Source organism: Rhinolophus sinicus, chromosome 16 (assembly GCF_057876585.1).
Source record: "Rhinolophus sinicus isolate RSI-liver-muscle chromosome 16, RSI-T2T, whole genome shotgun sequence".
Classification (NCBI taxonomy): Eukaryota; Metazoa; Chordata; class Mammalia; order Chiroptera; family Rhinolophidae; genus Rhinolophus; species Rhinolophus sinicus.
The window spans coordinates 136,542,095-136,558,000 of NC_142516.1; the positions used below are offsets into that span (position 1 = coordinate 136,542,095).

General features: G+C 36.8%; 1 protein-coding gene across 9 annotated transcripts in view; it reads left to right on the forward strand.

Moving 5' to 3' along the window:
* Positions 1-15,906, forward strand: part of PSD3 (pleckstrin and Sec7 domain containing 3) — a 428,991-nt gene that overhangs the window by 321,253 nt on the left and 91,832 nt on the right. For all 9 annotated transcript variants that reach the window (XM_019742071.3, XM_019742072.3, XM_019742074.3 and 6 more), the window contains one exon: positions 6,062-6,105. In XM_019742071.3, the coding sequence (XP_019597630.3) occupies positions 6,062-6,105 (44 nt within the window). The remainder of the gene's footprint in view (positions 1-6,061; positions 6,106-15,906) is intronic.

Here is a 15,906-nt window from a genome sequence, read left to right on the forward strand (position 1 = left end):
CACTGTGGTCACTGTCCGTCTTCCTGAGGGAAATTGCAAGGTATGTTCTCCTCTGTACTTTTCATAATAATTCAGGGAGCACAGAGGAAAAAACCTCATTGGAATTTAGAAGTGATTGAACTAAAATAAATGAATTTCATAGATTGCCAAATGTGCTTCTGGAGAGAGAGAGAGTGAGAGAGAAAGATTCATGATTACACAATGCATGGTAATGGGGAAAACTTCAGAGAGCCGTGCGTGGGCTGTCAGTGAGGTGCTGAGCCTTGAATAAAATTGCATTTTATCATCTCAAGAAGCAATCAACAGTGAGGAACACAGACTTGAAAGTAAATTTAGGGGCGACCGGATGGCTCAGTTGGCTAGAGCGCGAGCTGTCAACAACAAGGTTGCGGGTTCAATTCCCGCTATGGGATGATGGGCTGCGCCCCCTGCAACTAAAGATTGAAAACAGCGACTGGACTTGGAGCTGAGCTGCGTTCTCCACAACTAGATTGAAGGACAGTGACTTGACTTGGGGCTGATGGGTCCTGGGGAAAACACACTGTTCCCCAGTATTCCCCCAATTAAAAAAAAAAAAAAAAAGTGAATTTAGACCAAGATACCTTGATCTCTAATTTAAGCAATTTACTTTGCTTTCTCATTTTTAAAAATGAACTTCAAATATTGAAAAATCATTCTGTCCTGTTTAGTCTCAGTGGAGGTTTGTGTTACCTGGCTCCTGGGTTAAGTTGCAGGAATTTCAATTAGAGAAAAGACTGGTAAACTTATAAAGCAGTGATTTTATTTTTTTTAACTGAGGTTTCATGTCTGAGTCTCATGTGGAGCATTTGGAAATATGCATGGATAGGTTCCTCATCCAGGAATAGGATTCAATAGATCTGGAATGGTGCTGAATTATCAATATTTTTTAAATTCCTTGGCTGATTCTGGTGTGTACCCTCATTACTTCAGTTGAGACCACTATAGTAAAAAAACGGAAATATTTCTGAAAATCAACCTATGAGTATAATCATTTTTTACTCACACATCCATTTATACACTAGTGTATTAGTTTCCTAGGTCTGCTATAACAAATTACCACAAACTTGGTAACTTAAAAAAACTGAAATATATTCTCTCATAATCTGGCAGGCCAAAAGTTTGAAATCAATGTGTCAAGAGGGCTGCATTCCCTCCGGAGGACCTAGGAAAGAATCTGTTCCATGCCTCTCCCACCTTGTGGTGTTTGCTGGCATGCCTTGGCTGTGTCTAGTCACTCTCATTTCTGTGTTCATCTTCATGCTGCCTTCTCTTCTGTCTTAAATCTCGCTCTGCCACCTTCTTAGGTAGACATTACCCAGCCCAGATAACTCTCCCCATCTCAAGAATATTGATTTAATCATGTTTGCAAATTTTTTGCTATCTATGAAAACATTCACATGTTCCAGGGATTCAGAACCTGGACATCTTCTGGGAGTTCATTATTTAACCTACCACAGCTGGTTACTACACATACTGCATATAATCCATATGGGCTGCTATGGCCCACTAAGATTAACTTGATACCTTTATTAACTTATTCCCATCTACCAATTCATGGCCATAGGAAAATGACAGCCTTCCATGACTGTTTACCCACAAACCTGCTCTCTTGGAGCCAGGTCAGATAACCCTTTACATAGCTAGAGATAAATTATTTTCCTGAGCTGTAGACTATACCTCCACTTTCAGTCATTCATATGGCAAATGCCTTTGGTGGTAAGTGGACTGAGAATAGGATCAGTGCAGCAAAGCATTATCCTCACCCACACAGGCATTTCAAGCCAGGGTCCTAGCAACAGTGGTTCAAGTTTAAAGTTCATCTTTTAAAAATAGACTATTACAGTGACCCGCATTATTTGAATCTATTCTGAGAGAGTTACAAGGCTTGTTACCTTTTCACATGGGTCTTGACTTAAGTCAATGCTGTAAAGTTTGGTTTTAGGAGGGGAGAGTGTACTTAGTTGATAGGAAAAAGTGTGGTTTGTTGGCTATTATTACTTGATTTCTAAGAAAAATGTGATTTCTGAGTCAAAGGTTGTGAAAACCAGCTATAGGACCTTGAGAGAAGTTCATTCTCGTTGGGCTTTATTGTCCTCACCTATGAAGGGAAGAATTTGTTTCATGATCTCTAAGGCTCCTTTCCGCTCTGAAATTCCATTCTGTTGTTTCTTGAGTGGAAGTTAGAGAATTGTAACAATTTGTCCTGGAAAGATTATTACCAAAAGGTTTGTGCTTGTGCCATTAATAGGCAGGTACAAGATGGAACAAGTGATAGAAAGACTCTGGCCGTCCTAGGATTCTGACTTGAGTATGTTTTATATTACCATAAACTACCTGTCCTTGGGCTTTATGTGTAGTGTTTCAGTACTCAAAAATTAAATGTTTTATACCGCTAGAGTTTACTAAGATTGAGAATCTACTTTCTCTGTTAGTTCTTTACTGCATTTGTGCTGCTTCAGGAACGTCCAAGTGCAGCTGACATATAAATCTCAAGTTCACATGGGCTGAAGATAAACCCTTAGGTTCACTCACATTTAAGAGAGAAGATGATCACGATAACAGTAATGAGAAGGATTATCCAAGAAGATAGGAGACTGTATTGTGTCCCTGAAAATAAGGAAGTAAATATTTGAGCGTGTTCAGTGCTGCTGAAAGGTGAAGAGATGCAGGAACACCAAAAAGTGGACTTGAATTGAACAGGAAGGAAGCTGATGAATTTATTGTGATCAGTTTTAATGGAGGAACAGGGATGAAAGTTAGATTACCCGAATTGAAGAGAAGAGATTAAGAGGAGATAAGAATTGCAGAAACTTGGCCAAGAAAGAGGCTGGGTAACAAAGGTCAGTAGCTATATTGCAGCAGTGGGGTTGGGAGAGACTTACACGTGTTTGAAAACTCATAGAAAACAGCCAGTAAAGGAGAAGATGTTACTACCACAGAAATGGAAGGTGTCAGGACCAGTGTCAGAGGCTTAGCCTTGTATAGGAAGGACACTCCTTCCCTTACCATCAGAAAGGAGGAAGGAATAGATGCCAGAATGGCGAAGATACATTTTAGGGAAGATGGCCAAATAAATGTAAAAGAGGGCTCATGAATGAAGGCTCTGCTTTAGTTTGAGATGATGACTCTTCAGTGGCATGAATTTGTGCTATTGTTTAATTTTCTCTGTTAGTGCTGAATTACTCACATACAAATAGGGCAGGCTGTGACACTCAGGAGGGTTACCCTAGTGGCTAGGTCAATGCTGCCATCTCTTTAATAGATACCCCGCCCCCTTGACTTCAGGGATGGGCCCAATCATAGTACCTCAGCTCCCAACCACATGGATTAGTCCACAGGGAGAAAGAACTGTTTGTTTTCTCTTGTTGAGAGACACAAAGATGTGAGTGGGTGTTGCTTGTTGCAGACATGTTTCTTGTATAGTACAGAGACAAGGAATGGAGATGTTTGAGGTGGAAAGAGGAGAAGAATTGAGAGGAGAGAGGGGAGAGTTTTAAATTCTGTATCCCTGAGACCAGATTCATCTATCTCTTTCTATGATTTGGCAACATAAAATATTAAGTCCCCCTTAAGATAGTTAAGATAGTCCCCCTTGAGGTATTTGTATTTGAAATTAAAGAAACCTTAGCTAATATATGGGCTATAAATGTGGAGAAGTCAAAGTGGGACAGAGAAGTTGAAGATACTACCAACACTGGTTAAGCTGACAGAGTGTGGGGTCTGAGGCTGCACAGGAAAGGAGGTGATGACTGTTGGGTTAGAGGCAGGGGAATGAAGGGAATTCAGTTCTTAACTAAGCTAAGTAGATAAAAGGGTGGAAGTTGTGTTGAAGATACAGGAGTATTGGATGCATTTGTAAAGCAAATTTTCCTTTGAGAAGTTGATTTGAGAGCTGCGCTCAAAAAAAGAAAAGAAAAACAATCATCATAACGCTCTAAAAAGATTTCATGAAAATCCCTTTATAATTTGCTATTGAAAAAGGGTAAGGATAACATCCACCATTTAGATTTCTCGTGTTATGTAAGCGGGGGGGGGGGGGGGGGCTTGACTCACCATGTGGCCGGTTTGTTGAATTTTACAAGATACTTCATAATAGATTTTTGTTGTACCATATGTGGCTGATTGGGGAACGAGAATTTTCTAATTTGGAGCTCAGTATCTCTTTAGGCAGAATATTCTCATGGGCAAAAAAAAATGGAAAAAAATTCTTCGAGGGTAAAATTGAATGTATGAGAAAATTTTAGATAGCTATCATTTTCAACTATCTACCTTTATGAAGAGATTTTTTTTTCATCTTTACCATATTGTTAAATTACTCTGAATAGTATTGAATATGATGGTATATAAAGAGCTTTAATGATCTGTCTCTTTTCAATTGCAGTTTCTCAGCCCACTATTACTTATGGGCTCAAAATGGCTCATGCAAGTAATAGAATTCATTTAAAAAGCATTTATCCGGCAAGTGTCTCCCGAGTCTTGAGTTAGACATCATCTCTCTGTACTTCTCTTAAGTGCAGCCTCATGAGACATTAACTGTATAATAGGTTGTAGTTCTTCCGTAAATTTAATTTCTTCAGAAAGAAGGTACAATTTACAATGTGGTCTTTGTGCCTTGATTTACCCCTTATTTTAATTTGACGCTCTATCATTTTCGTATTTGAGGACACATTTTACCATGTCCTGATAATGACAAAATGTGTCCTAATTTTTATTAACACTCATAGTTACCCAGTAGTTAAATTGACTATTGTAGCCACACGGAAGAATTCCCACAGAATCTGTCAAGATACTGGCTAAGGATATATGTATTGAATCTTCAATAATATGAAATCAGTAACCTAAATATGTGAGTCCTGAATGTGGAAGTGTTTTTGCTGACAAGGGGATTCACTCCTGGTGTGAAGTCTTCTGTTTGCACATATGTAGACTGTCTCCTCCACTTGGACGAGACTTAGTGAAAGGCAGAGATAGGAACACATGGCAGTTTGCCCTCTGCTCTGCTACCTGGGAAACTAATTGTCTGAACCGGCCATTTCCTCTTTTGAAAGAGGAGGGATTGGATGGTATCTGAACCCCCTTTTCCATTTTCAAAGTAAATGAAGTTTTTGCTGAGTCTCATAGGTACCAGTCCTTTGAAGAAAAATGTTCCAACTTCATTAAAATGTAATTATGCACCTACCGTAGTTATCCTTTCCTTTCCTTCAGTATAATTTGCTGTTGTGATTTTATATCTTAGAGATGCATTTGGATTCTCTTTATAACATCTTACTCAAAATTAAGAAATTAAGATGTGGAGTAGCATTTTCTTGGATCGTTGTCATAGTGGAACAACTGGATTACAAGGAGCTTATAGGTAGTGGCGGGGCTGGGAGAGTCAGGGCAGCAGTCTTATGCTGCCTTTGTTGTTACCATCACCCAGGCTCTGAAGAAGCTTTCTGCCTCCCCCCTCCACCACCTCACACACACCCCTCGAAAACTAACTGTAAACAGAGTCATAAAGTTAGAGCAATAAAAGCTGCTTAAGTCATTGGTGTAGAGATTCTGACATTATTCTAAGATGGTTTTCATAATCTGGCTTTAATTCCCCTCCCGTGTATCTTGCTCATTAAGTTGTTATGAAAATAGTTTATTTCATTAATGAAAACGAAATGAGTACACCAGTATCCAAACTAGTGAAACTACAAGACCATTATTTTGAATAAGAAAAATAGAGTACATGGTCTAATTTTCTTCATATCCTATTTAAAATAGGACATAAATATGATAGTAATGTTTTACTGTGGTAAAATATAATACAGTACCATGTGTTTTATTTACAAAGACATGTTTTTACTTTGTGAAAAATCTGTTTCACATAACACCGCTTGCCCTGTGCTCATTTGACGCCCCTGTGCATTCCTCATCTCTGCGCAGGATGACCAACAAGGGGTTCGGGGTTGCTTGCTGACTCACTCAAGCCTTTTGGCTTTTGTCCTGGTCTGGATTCGAAATGTAGAACAGAACACAAATAATAATTCCGTCTTGTTTTCTCTCTTCACAGGCTCTGTACAATTCAATCAAGAATGAGAAGCTTGAATGGGCAGCGTAAGTATGCTAGATGGCAGCCTTGTAATACATCAACTACTTGCTCTTTTCTTACTCTTTCTTTATGCCTTAGAGGTGATTCTAGAGAAGGATTAAATGTGCATGGACAGTTCTCATTTTACACCAGTGTCTTGCCTACTTTGTATAAAACCTAAATATCCCGTGTCTTTTTCTTGGTACCCAGCATGCTCCTATTCTGCTTTTAATCTGGTTGCTACGCCTATAAGCAATTAATTATCTTTTTAATGTATCCTTTTTAAAAATAGCATTCTAAAAGAAAATCTGGTAAAATTACTGCATTCCAAAATCCAATACAAATAATTTTGGTACCATCCATTTAATCTTTCCTTACTATCATCATAGATCAAGGTTTTCCAATCCTATTTCCTGTGACACTTAATTATAAAAGGATATTAATAGATAAACTTGGAAAATGATAGATTAAATAAAGCTTTAAAAAAATGTTTAATTGCAGAACTTCCAGGAGCTTATACAATGTCAATTTATATTGTCAATCTCCAAGAGAAGAATAGAATTTGCAATGTTTCCAGAACCTATCTGATAGTAAAACGTAGTGTTTCAATGTGCATACTTTGAGAGATACTATTCCAGAAAAACTACACCTAATTCTATGTAGACCAACAATATCACTTTGTTAAATTTTCACTGATCAATGTGGCAGCTAAGAATTTAATCTTTAAAAAATTGTTAGGGAAGAATCCTTACTAAATTTTTAATGAAGTTGTCAAGAAATTAGGTCAAAATATGTTTTTTAATTAGAACTACATGTAAATTTTATTTTTAATTTTCACTCATATTAAGCATTCATAAATATTTTTCTACCATGTGACCTAACAGCAATGAGCTTAAATTTACAAAATTGTAATGTGGGGGATAAATCCTACTCTTTCATATGCACGTTGGGGAAAAGTGGTTTAGCAATTGACTGCATCACACATATGCTAGAAAGAATAAAAAATATCAATGCCACTCGAATTGTTTCCAATAATTATAAGGTCATATGGTACTATTTTAAGTTAGGGATTCAAAGTTTAAGATGAAACTATAATATTTGTAAGTTTATGTGATAGCCCGTGTGTGTGTGTGTGTGTGTGTGTGTGTGTGTGTGTGTGTGTGTATCTCATGAAATTCACTTAAAAGCATTAAGTATCATTTCAAGGAAAACTCATTAAGATTAATAAGAATTCATGGTCTGAGATCCAAAGTGATCATTTTTGGACTTATCTCTCTTTAATGAAAGTGGGTTTCGTAGAAAAATTCCTTAAATGATGTACTTAGAATCTTACTGAAATATTAAAAGGCATATCCTGACCTATGCAGAATGTCTGCTCTAGAGAAGATTAATAAAAATGAAATAATTATAAACATATTCATACTAGGGGAGAGAATATTTTAAGGATTATTTTATAAAGTTGTTTTAAAAAGCAAATAAATATACTCCTGAGGATCTGTTTTGTAAATACAGATTTTTTACTTATTGAATTTGTTACAGTAGGCTTTATTTATGTAGTGGCAGTTTGGTGCAAGAAAGCTTGATCTTGGCCCTATCCAAGCATAGGCGTGGGAGTTTACCCAGGACCTGGATTCTTTTATCGCCCTCTTGTCAACAGAGCGTCCTGTTCAGGACCCCACATCCCAGAGTCAGATAGATTTGGGTTTGAATTCCAGCTCTGCTATGTACTACTGTGTTTCCCCGAAAATAAGACCTAGCCAGACCATCAGCTCTAATGAATCTTTTGGAGCAAAAATTCATATAATTATAGTAAAATAAGACCAGGTCTTATGTAATATAATATAATGTAATGTAATATAATTAATATAATACAATATAATATAATTAATATAATATAATATATACCGGGTCTTATATTAATTTTTGCTCCAAAAGACACGTTAGAGCTGATTGTCCAGCTAGGTCTTATTTTCGGGGAAACAGGGTAGCTGGGTCACTGGCCATGTTAACCTCTAGACCTCAGTTTCCTTTTACATATGATGAGCAATTATTGAGCTTAATATAACCCTCAGGATGACACGGTGAAATTTTCTGAAACACTAAGCATAAAGCAAGTTATCCTCAAATGGTAACAATATGGTTAAAGCTCTGATTTCTCTCTGCTTTATCATTTTCCTTTTCAGTTCGCTCTTGTTTCTATGCTTTCATAGTCACATTTATTCTTTATTACCTACCAAGAATAAGGCATTATAGTAGTTTATCATATAATTAACTTTCTTCACTTATAGAATGAAAAGATTGGATGAAATGGTCACAACTGTTCTTCCCAGTTTTAATAGTTTGTGAATTTTAAAATTTTACTATTAGTGTTTTCTCAAGCTGACTTCCTATAGAAAGAACACTGTTGTCTCTAGAGGATGTAAAACAGGGTTTATTGGTCAATGTGTGGTATACTCTTTGAATTCCTACAGGAGAGAAAGGGCCAACACCCCAACCTTTTTGATCACTGAGTCCTGTTTTGATCATAAAGTACCTTTCAACAGCTACTAAAACTAGGGTTGCCTAGAACACACTTTAGAGAACCCTGCTGTGTATCAATGAATGTGATCTTTCAAATCAAGAACGAAGCTTTTCCTTGATAAATCAGTATATGCATGAGTATCATTACATATAACACTGCACTCACCCCGTTCTCCTTAGGCCTCTCCGGTCACACTTTGTCTGATTCATTTCCCTCCTTTTATCCATTGATGTTGGTACCTCCCAAATATCAGCACTTAGAATTGTCGTTTTTCATACGTCCCTTTTCTCAGCAGTCTCATTCACTCCTAAAACTTCATCTGCCACATCCGTAGAACTTCTTCCCTGAGTATCTATATAGCTCTGACCTCTTTCCCAAGTTTAATTCATTGTTAGCAGCTTCCTATAGCACATGTCCAATGGCACTTAGCACCCATCCGCTGTCTGTAACTTTGTCATATGTTCTCCCTTTCTAATAATGACACCAGTACGTCCCTGCTTCGCTGGATTTGGGCCTCTGCGTCATCTTGGACTCTCCCACACCACCCCACCACCCCTCCTCTCCATGGCTGCGGCTGCGGCTGCGGCTGCGGCTAAATTCAAACGTTCATTCACACTTTTTGCCTCGTAACACACGTGCCTCTGTCAGCAGCCTCTTTCCTCTACTTCAACCTATTGGAAGCATTCCTGTGCTCTAAAACTTCAGTTAGGCTCTGCATATTCTGTCAGTAACTTTTTTATTTCCCAGTGTATCTTCACACAGCTGCATTTCACCTAAGCTGCCACTAGATGCAGTGCCCTGTACTTGTCCCATGTCTTCCTGCCTTTTTGCCTGTGTTCATGAAGAAACCTCCGCGTACAGTCTCCATCCTGCCATCCCTTTGTGTTCAGGCACACCGTTCTATATAGCCCAGCTCATAATGTGCCCCATGAACTCTCTCCTAATCTTATCAACCAGAAATAGTCCCAGCTTTTAAAGATCCATTTTATTTGTCTGATGATGCCCTCCGTTTCTACTCCGCACTGTAGTTGTTTGTAGGATTTTCCCATTAGATGTCAGTTCTTTAAGGAAATGATACATGCCTGGATTTGTTTCTTTATGTCCTGCTCTGCTACACTAGTGCTTATATGTAATGAAGTCTGCATAACAGGCTATAGAAGGAATAACACCAACAATGCAAGGAACTGCGTTTCCTAAAGGATCAGCATACAATTGTGTAGCTTAGACAATAGTTACAGGAAAGATGATGCTGCTACAAAATTTGCAAGATAATGTATACTTGTATGGGAGGTATCTTGAACCTTAGAAGAAATCAAATTATAGACTCATAGAATGTTATAACTGGAGGGATCTTAGAAGTTTTTAGTTCATTGGTTTTCTAACTGGGTTCCATGTAGCGCTGGGGTCCCAGGGAGATGTCTGGAGGCCTCCTTATGTGATGTGAGTGAGGGGGGAAGACGACAGGGACCCAGTTTTGTCTCCCACAAGCATCATGCCTCTTTCAACTTACCAAAGCAGCCCTACTTTTATCTTTTTTGAGTATATATTTGGAGTTCTGTGACTGTGTATTTCTTTGTTAAAGGCATCTGTACTTGAAACAGTTTTTTTGGAAAAGTGCTACTCCAATCCAATGTTCTCATTTTCTCACATAAAGAAAATGAAGTTAAGAAGCGTTCCTTCACAGATCCAAAGTCACAGTTAGTATAGCGGCAAAGTTAGGATTTGTTTTCCCAGGTTCCCTGGCTCCCCATGGCAACACCAAGCAGCCTCACTTCTCTGTAGCCACATACTCATAAAGGGTTTGCTCAGCAGCAATCATCTCTGAATGTTTCTATGCCCGCTTTTGATACAGTGCAAATAAGAGTCTCACATTCAATTTTTACTCTCATTAAATGTTCCTAGAATTACTAGTATTCTTCCCCCCAGACAAGTTAGGTAGCTAGGATGATTATTCATCTATTCCACAAATGATCTTTAGGCAGCTGCTTCTGTGCCTGGCCGGGTACTGTGTGCTAGATACAAATAGGAAAAAGACAGGTTCTCTGCCTAATGAGAACACAACATGCCGGTAGGTGGGGCAGGGGGGGACTGTGCAAAGATGGAAACTTAAAAATTGGAGGGAAGAGTGCAGTTAGCCAAATTGCCTTGTGGAAGGTCTCAGCTCCCTCATACAGAACAATTACGATTTCTTCCCCAGTCCCTTTGCTCAGTTGTTCATTATTCATAAAGCATCTATTTGTTGAACTACCTTGTACTAGGCAGTTTGCTGGAAATCTCTGGGATCGAATGGGGTGAGGTGAGTTGAAGTGGATACAGGAGCTTATAACTTATGTTAGAATTGTTTAAAATTTAGCTTCATAAGGATCTTCAGAGAAGACACCAATTAACAGAAAAGGGAAAAGAAAATAAATGCAGTATTATTCATTAGGAAAATTAGTGGTCTTCTCTTGTTTATTGCTGTTATTGTACAACAGCAGTTAAGAATTGCAAGAAATCTTCCTTACCCTGTTTTTTAAAAATGTTAGCATTTTATGTATCCAGCTTCACTTTAATTAAGACACAATAAAACTCGTTCTAAATAATGTACTTCTGGGCTCCCTCCCCCCAACTTCCCTTAACCTCTGAGTGGCAGCAGCATTGTCGTTGCTAACCATCCTGCACAGTTGTTCTCGCTAACTCTGAATAAGCATTTTTAAAACCTTGCATCGTGGAATAATCTTTGCTATTTTATATTACCCTAGAACTCATTTTGCGAGAGCAGTTTAAAATCTTCATCATCTTTGCCTCTCCACTAAATTGTTTCCTGTCTGTCCTCGCATATCCAATTGTCCTGGCTAATTAGGTGAGGCGGTGGACCATTAGGATCTTGCTCTTTCAGATCATGTGCTATGAAAGTCTTGAGTTTTAAACAGTATGGTTTTAAATGACAACAGTTCATTGTTTGACTTTTTTATGTTGTTTTGTTGTTGTTATTGTTGTGAACGTTAGTTATGGCTGGGCTTGTCAGGAAACCAGTGCTGCCTATTTATTGGCAGATATTAGAAAGTAGCGAAAACTCATCAAAGATTTCCCTCCTCTCTGTACCATGATGTGCAATGCTGCCTGTGAGTGTGTGTGTGTGGACCTGTGTTTACATCTTCGTGTATTGTTGGAGAATGATGGATAAAGACAATGCAATAACTATTGTTCTTTCGTATGGCACTTTAATTCTTTACCCAATCTGAGGGTCTGGATCTGAAATTAACAACGGCTTCCAAAGTCTCTTTGCTATATAGTCTCTGAAAAAAAAAGTCTTTTTCCAAGAAAAGAACCCTTCTAGGACTCTCTTACAATTTCATTGCTTGGTCCCTTTTCATATATTACTTAACTCAGTGTTAATTCTCATTTTATTTTAGGTCATGATACTTATCAATTAAAATGTAATCTCAATTGTTGCTCTTTAGGAAATGGCCATCTGAAAAGATAGTTTGATTTCCACTCAAGAGAGTTTGTCTTTTAACTGACACTGATATAGATGAGCCACCTGTAGCTTATGAGTGTAATTTATTGTTTTACATTTAGGTTTTCTTTATCATTTTCTCTTTTGTTATAATTGTCCCTGATTTTTTTATTTGCCAACATTAGAATCCTCCAGGAACAAAAATTGAAATTCCCTATCTATACCTTTTAGATTTGAATTTGTTTCCTATATAAAAGGATGCTTCTTTGTCATATTTTGAAATATTTTTTACCCTGTGGTAATAAGAAAAGATAAATCATGGTAATTCATTTTTACAATGGGTTATTCTGTTAAATAACTTTATTATCCCAATGCCCTAGTGAATCTAGATATGTGGAATCATTAATCATAATAGTGTTTCTTATAGATATAGATGTAGATATAGATATAGATATAGATAAATGAAAACTTTCTTATGCAAAAAAGTTATTTTGGATCAAGACATTTATGTGGTACTTTGACCTAAGAAGTCCAAAAGTAATCTCGTTTTAAACTTCCAAATAGCTACCGGTAAGCTGATGATAATTACTGCTGGTAGTGAGAAAACTAAAACTTAAGAAAAGTTGCTGCTCTAGGTTGAATAATGGTTGTAGATAGAGCTAATACAGTAAATGTGTACAAAGAAACACTTGACTGTGTGGGGAAAGAGGTAGAGTTGGCATTAGGAGTTATAACTAAAGAGAAAACTAACCTTGGAAAATCAATAAAACTGTGTGAGACATTTGACTATAAAGAAAGAATAAAACACAAGTTTCTATTTGGGATGCTCATACTATTAAGCATTTTTTGATATGCATTGTGCTTCATTGAAATACTAGACTAGAATAGGATTTAACATTCCCACCATTATTGCTATCTGTTAGATTATCCTTAAATTTCTAACATGGAGAATATACTACATCATATTCTACTCTTGGTAAAATAATAATTCTAATGTTAATATTAGATGGAATTCACAAATTTAGAAGACAATCTATATGAATATTAAGTAAGGGTAAATCTAAATATAGATAGTAGGTATGTAGAGGATATTATTTGTTTGATTACTCTTTTTATAAATTCAGTGAAAATGCATTGAATATTAGACAAGGAAAGAAAAGAAACAGAGAAATGCCATGGTTATGAAAAAAATGATCATTAACTTGAGGAAGATTTTGAGCTAAAAAATTGATATCTCTTAAAAGTTTGTTAGTTAAACCTGATATTGAATGTGGACCAATCTCCCAAATTTTGGTGTTTAAATGAAGAAAGATTTAAGGGTTTAGAATTGGGGAATATTACCTCACATAGTTCTATGAAATGTAATTTTATTAAGGATCTGAATCATAGCTCACACTTAACATTTAATCTCTAAGTACCTGTGTTTCTCAGCCATCTCAATGATACTGAACTCAAGTATATAGGAAACTGGAAAAAAATATGCTATCCAATTCTTAGCTTTCAAAGGGCAAGTTAAAAAAAAAGAAGTTCTGCTTTCTGTGTAAGTAGCATCTCAAACTGAGATTGAGATGGATACTTGGAATTTTTAAGGATCTAATTGTTATAACAGTTTTAATATCCATAAAGATGATGATGAAAGTGATGTAATTTACAAATATTGTTATCCTTGCTTCACATTATGTTTAACTTCAGAATATACAGAGCAGACAAGTTGGTGAACAGATGGAATGTGATTATAATGTTAGTAGCCTACTTGTCCCAAAGCAATTTTAGAATCACTGAAGTGCAATGAATTATGTAGATTGGGCTATGAGAAAAGTGGTTTTTCCCCTAATGTGCTGATGATTTACAATTTTGTATCTTATCAATTGCTAAGCCTTCAATTTTTGTTAAGGAATGACACAAGAAGAAAATGCAACAAACATTTCTAAATGAAGCATGATATGCATACAGTGGCTACTATAGTGCCTTGAGTATTTTAGACAATAGTTGTTTGTATTTCATTGAGTATTTTGTATGTGTACGTTGTGATATACATACATACATACATTTTCAGAGGTGAAATAAATTAGGCAGATCAATAACACTGAAGGAAGTTATTTTTAGTTGCCCATTAAAAATGTCCTAGTAGATCTTTTGGAAACATCTGACATCTGGTTTGACCCCAGTATACTCCCAACAACATTTTTTTTTAAACCATCTTAACATCTACAGTTAAGTTTTTTTTAGTTTGGAAAGCATGTTATACAATCATTATACATACAGTCAGATCCTTTATTTCAGAAAGCCAAGTTACTAGCCTATTTCTTCCTCACGTCTGGCAGCATTCCTCTTGGTAATAAAGGACTAATGACAGAGCTTGACATTTTTAATAAAAATGTATTCTTTTTTTACAGTTAAGATGCTTGTGTTAAAATAAGGTATTTTTAGAAAGTAAACTGTATTTCCTGTTTTCATCAAAATTTTTAAATTTAACTGCATGCTTTTTTATTTTTGGTAAGTGACAAAGACAGATCCATTTTAAACTCATTTACTTGTGACATAATATGATGTGATATAATAAAAATCCCATGACAAGTGAGCAAAGGTTTTAATAAGTTTATTCTTCACTTTATTTTCCAACAATTATCTGATCACAATATTGAGATGATACTTTAACTTAGTGTACTGTACCTACACTCAACCACTGTTCATTTTTTTAATTCACCCATTTAGGTCTCCAATTTCAAGGTATTTTGTAAATTTAGAGTCGCATGACAATCACCACAATCCATTACTGTCATTGCATAAAGATAAATCATGCTTCTAATTTACCACAGCTTGTAAACAGTCCGAGGAGGTCTGTTAGTTAGCCACTTACCATGGGTACTGCCTATGAGAGGTTCACCTGTCTGAACCTTGGTTTTTCATTGAGATGGTAACATCTACCTTTTCAGGGTGGTTGTGAGAATAAGAAATTAAGTTATGATGATGTTCATGGTAATGATTGGAGATTTGAGATGGAGTTTGATATCTGATGCATACCCCCACTCCTATCTCGAATGTTCTGGCTAGAGGAGTTTGTACACAGCGTACTGAGTCAAATGAAGTCAAGTATCTGTTTTATAGCCCAAAGTGCAAGGCACCCTAGGAAAGTTAGATTGGAGAATATAATGGAGATCTGAGTTACCGCCAAGCTTACTGAGCTCAGCCCACATAACTTGAATATGGACTGAGAAACCAGAATTAAAGGAGCCAGAAGAAAGCCCGACCCACTGGGTTTATTACACGGTAAGACAAAAGGGAGTATTCTGCTTGATGTTGGGAAGGGACTGAGAAGTTCATGTGAAGTTTACAGTTCAGAGGCACAGGCTCACTAAAGACCGTATCACAGAACTATAAAATGCTTCCCTTCCCTCCACCTTACCATCACATTACTGTAGGCCTATTTATACTAGCAGTTTCTTCTACCCAGTACATTGTCTCTGACTATCAAGAGAACATTACAAGGCATACTAAAATGTTATAAACATGGTTTGGAGAGACAGAGCAAGCATCAGAACCAGACCCATATGTAGCAGGGATTTGGAATTACCAGACCAGGAATTTAAAACAGCTATAATTGATATGCTAAGGACTCTAATGAATACAGCAGACAGCAGGAAAGAACAGATGGGCAATGTAAGCAGACAAATTGAAGTTATAAGAATCAAAAAAGAAATGCTAGAGATCAAAAACAGTGTAACCAAAGTGAAGAATGTTTTTTATGGGCTCATTAGTAAGACTGGACACATCTGAGAAGAGAATGTCTGAGCTTAAGAATATGTCAATAGAAACTTGAAAAATGGAAAAGCAAAGAGAGAAACACTGGGGGGAGGGGAAGATGGA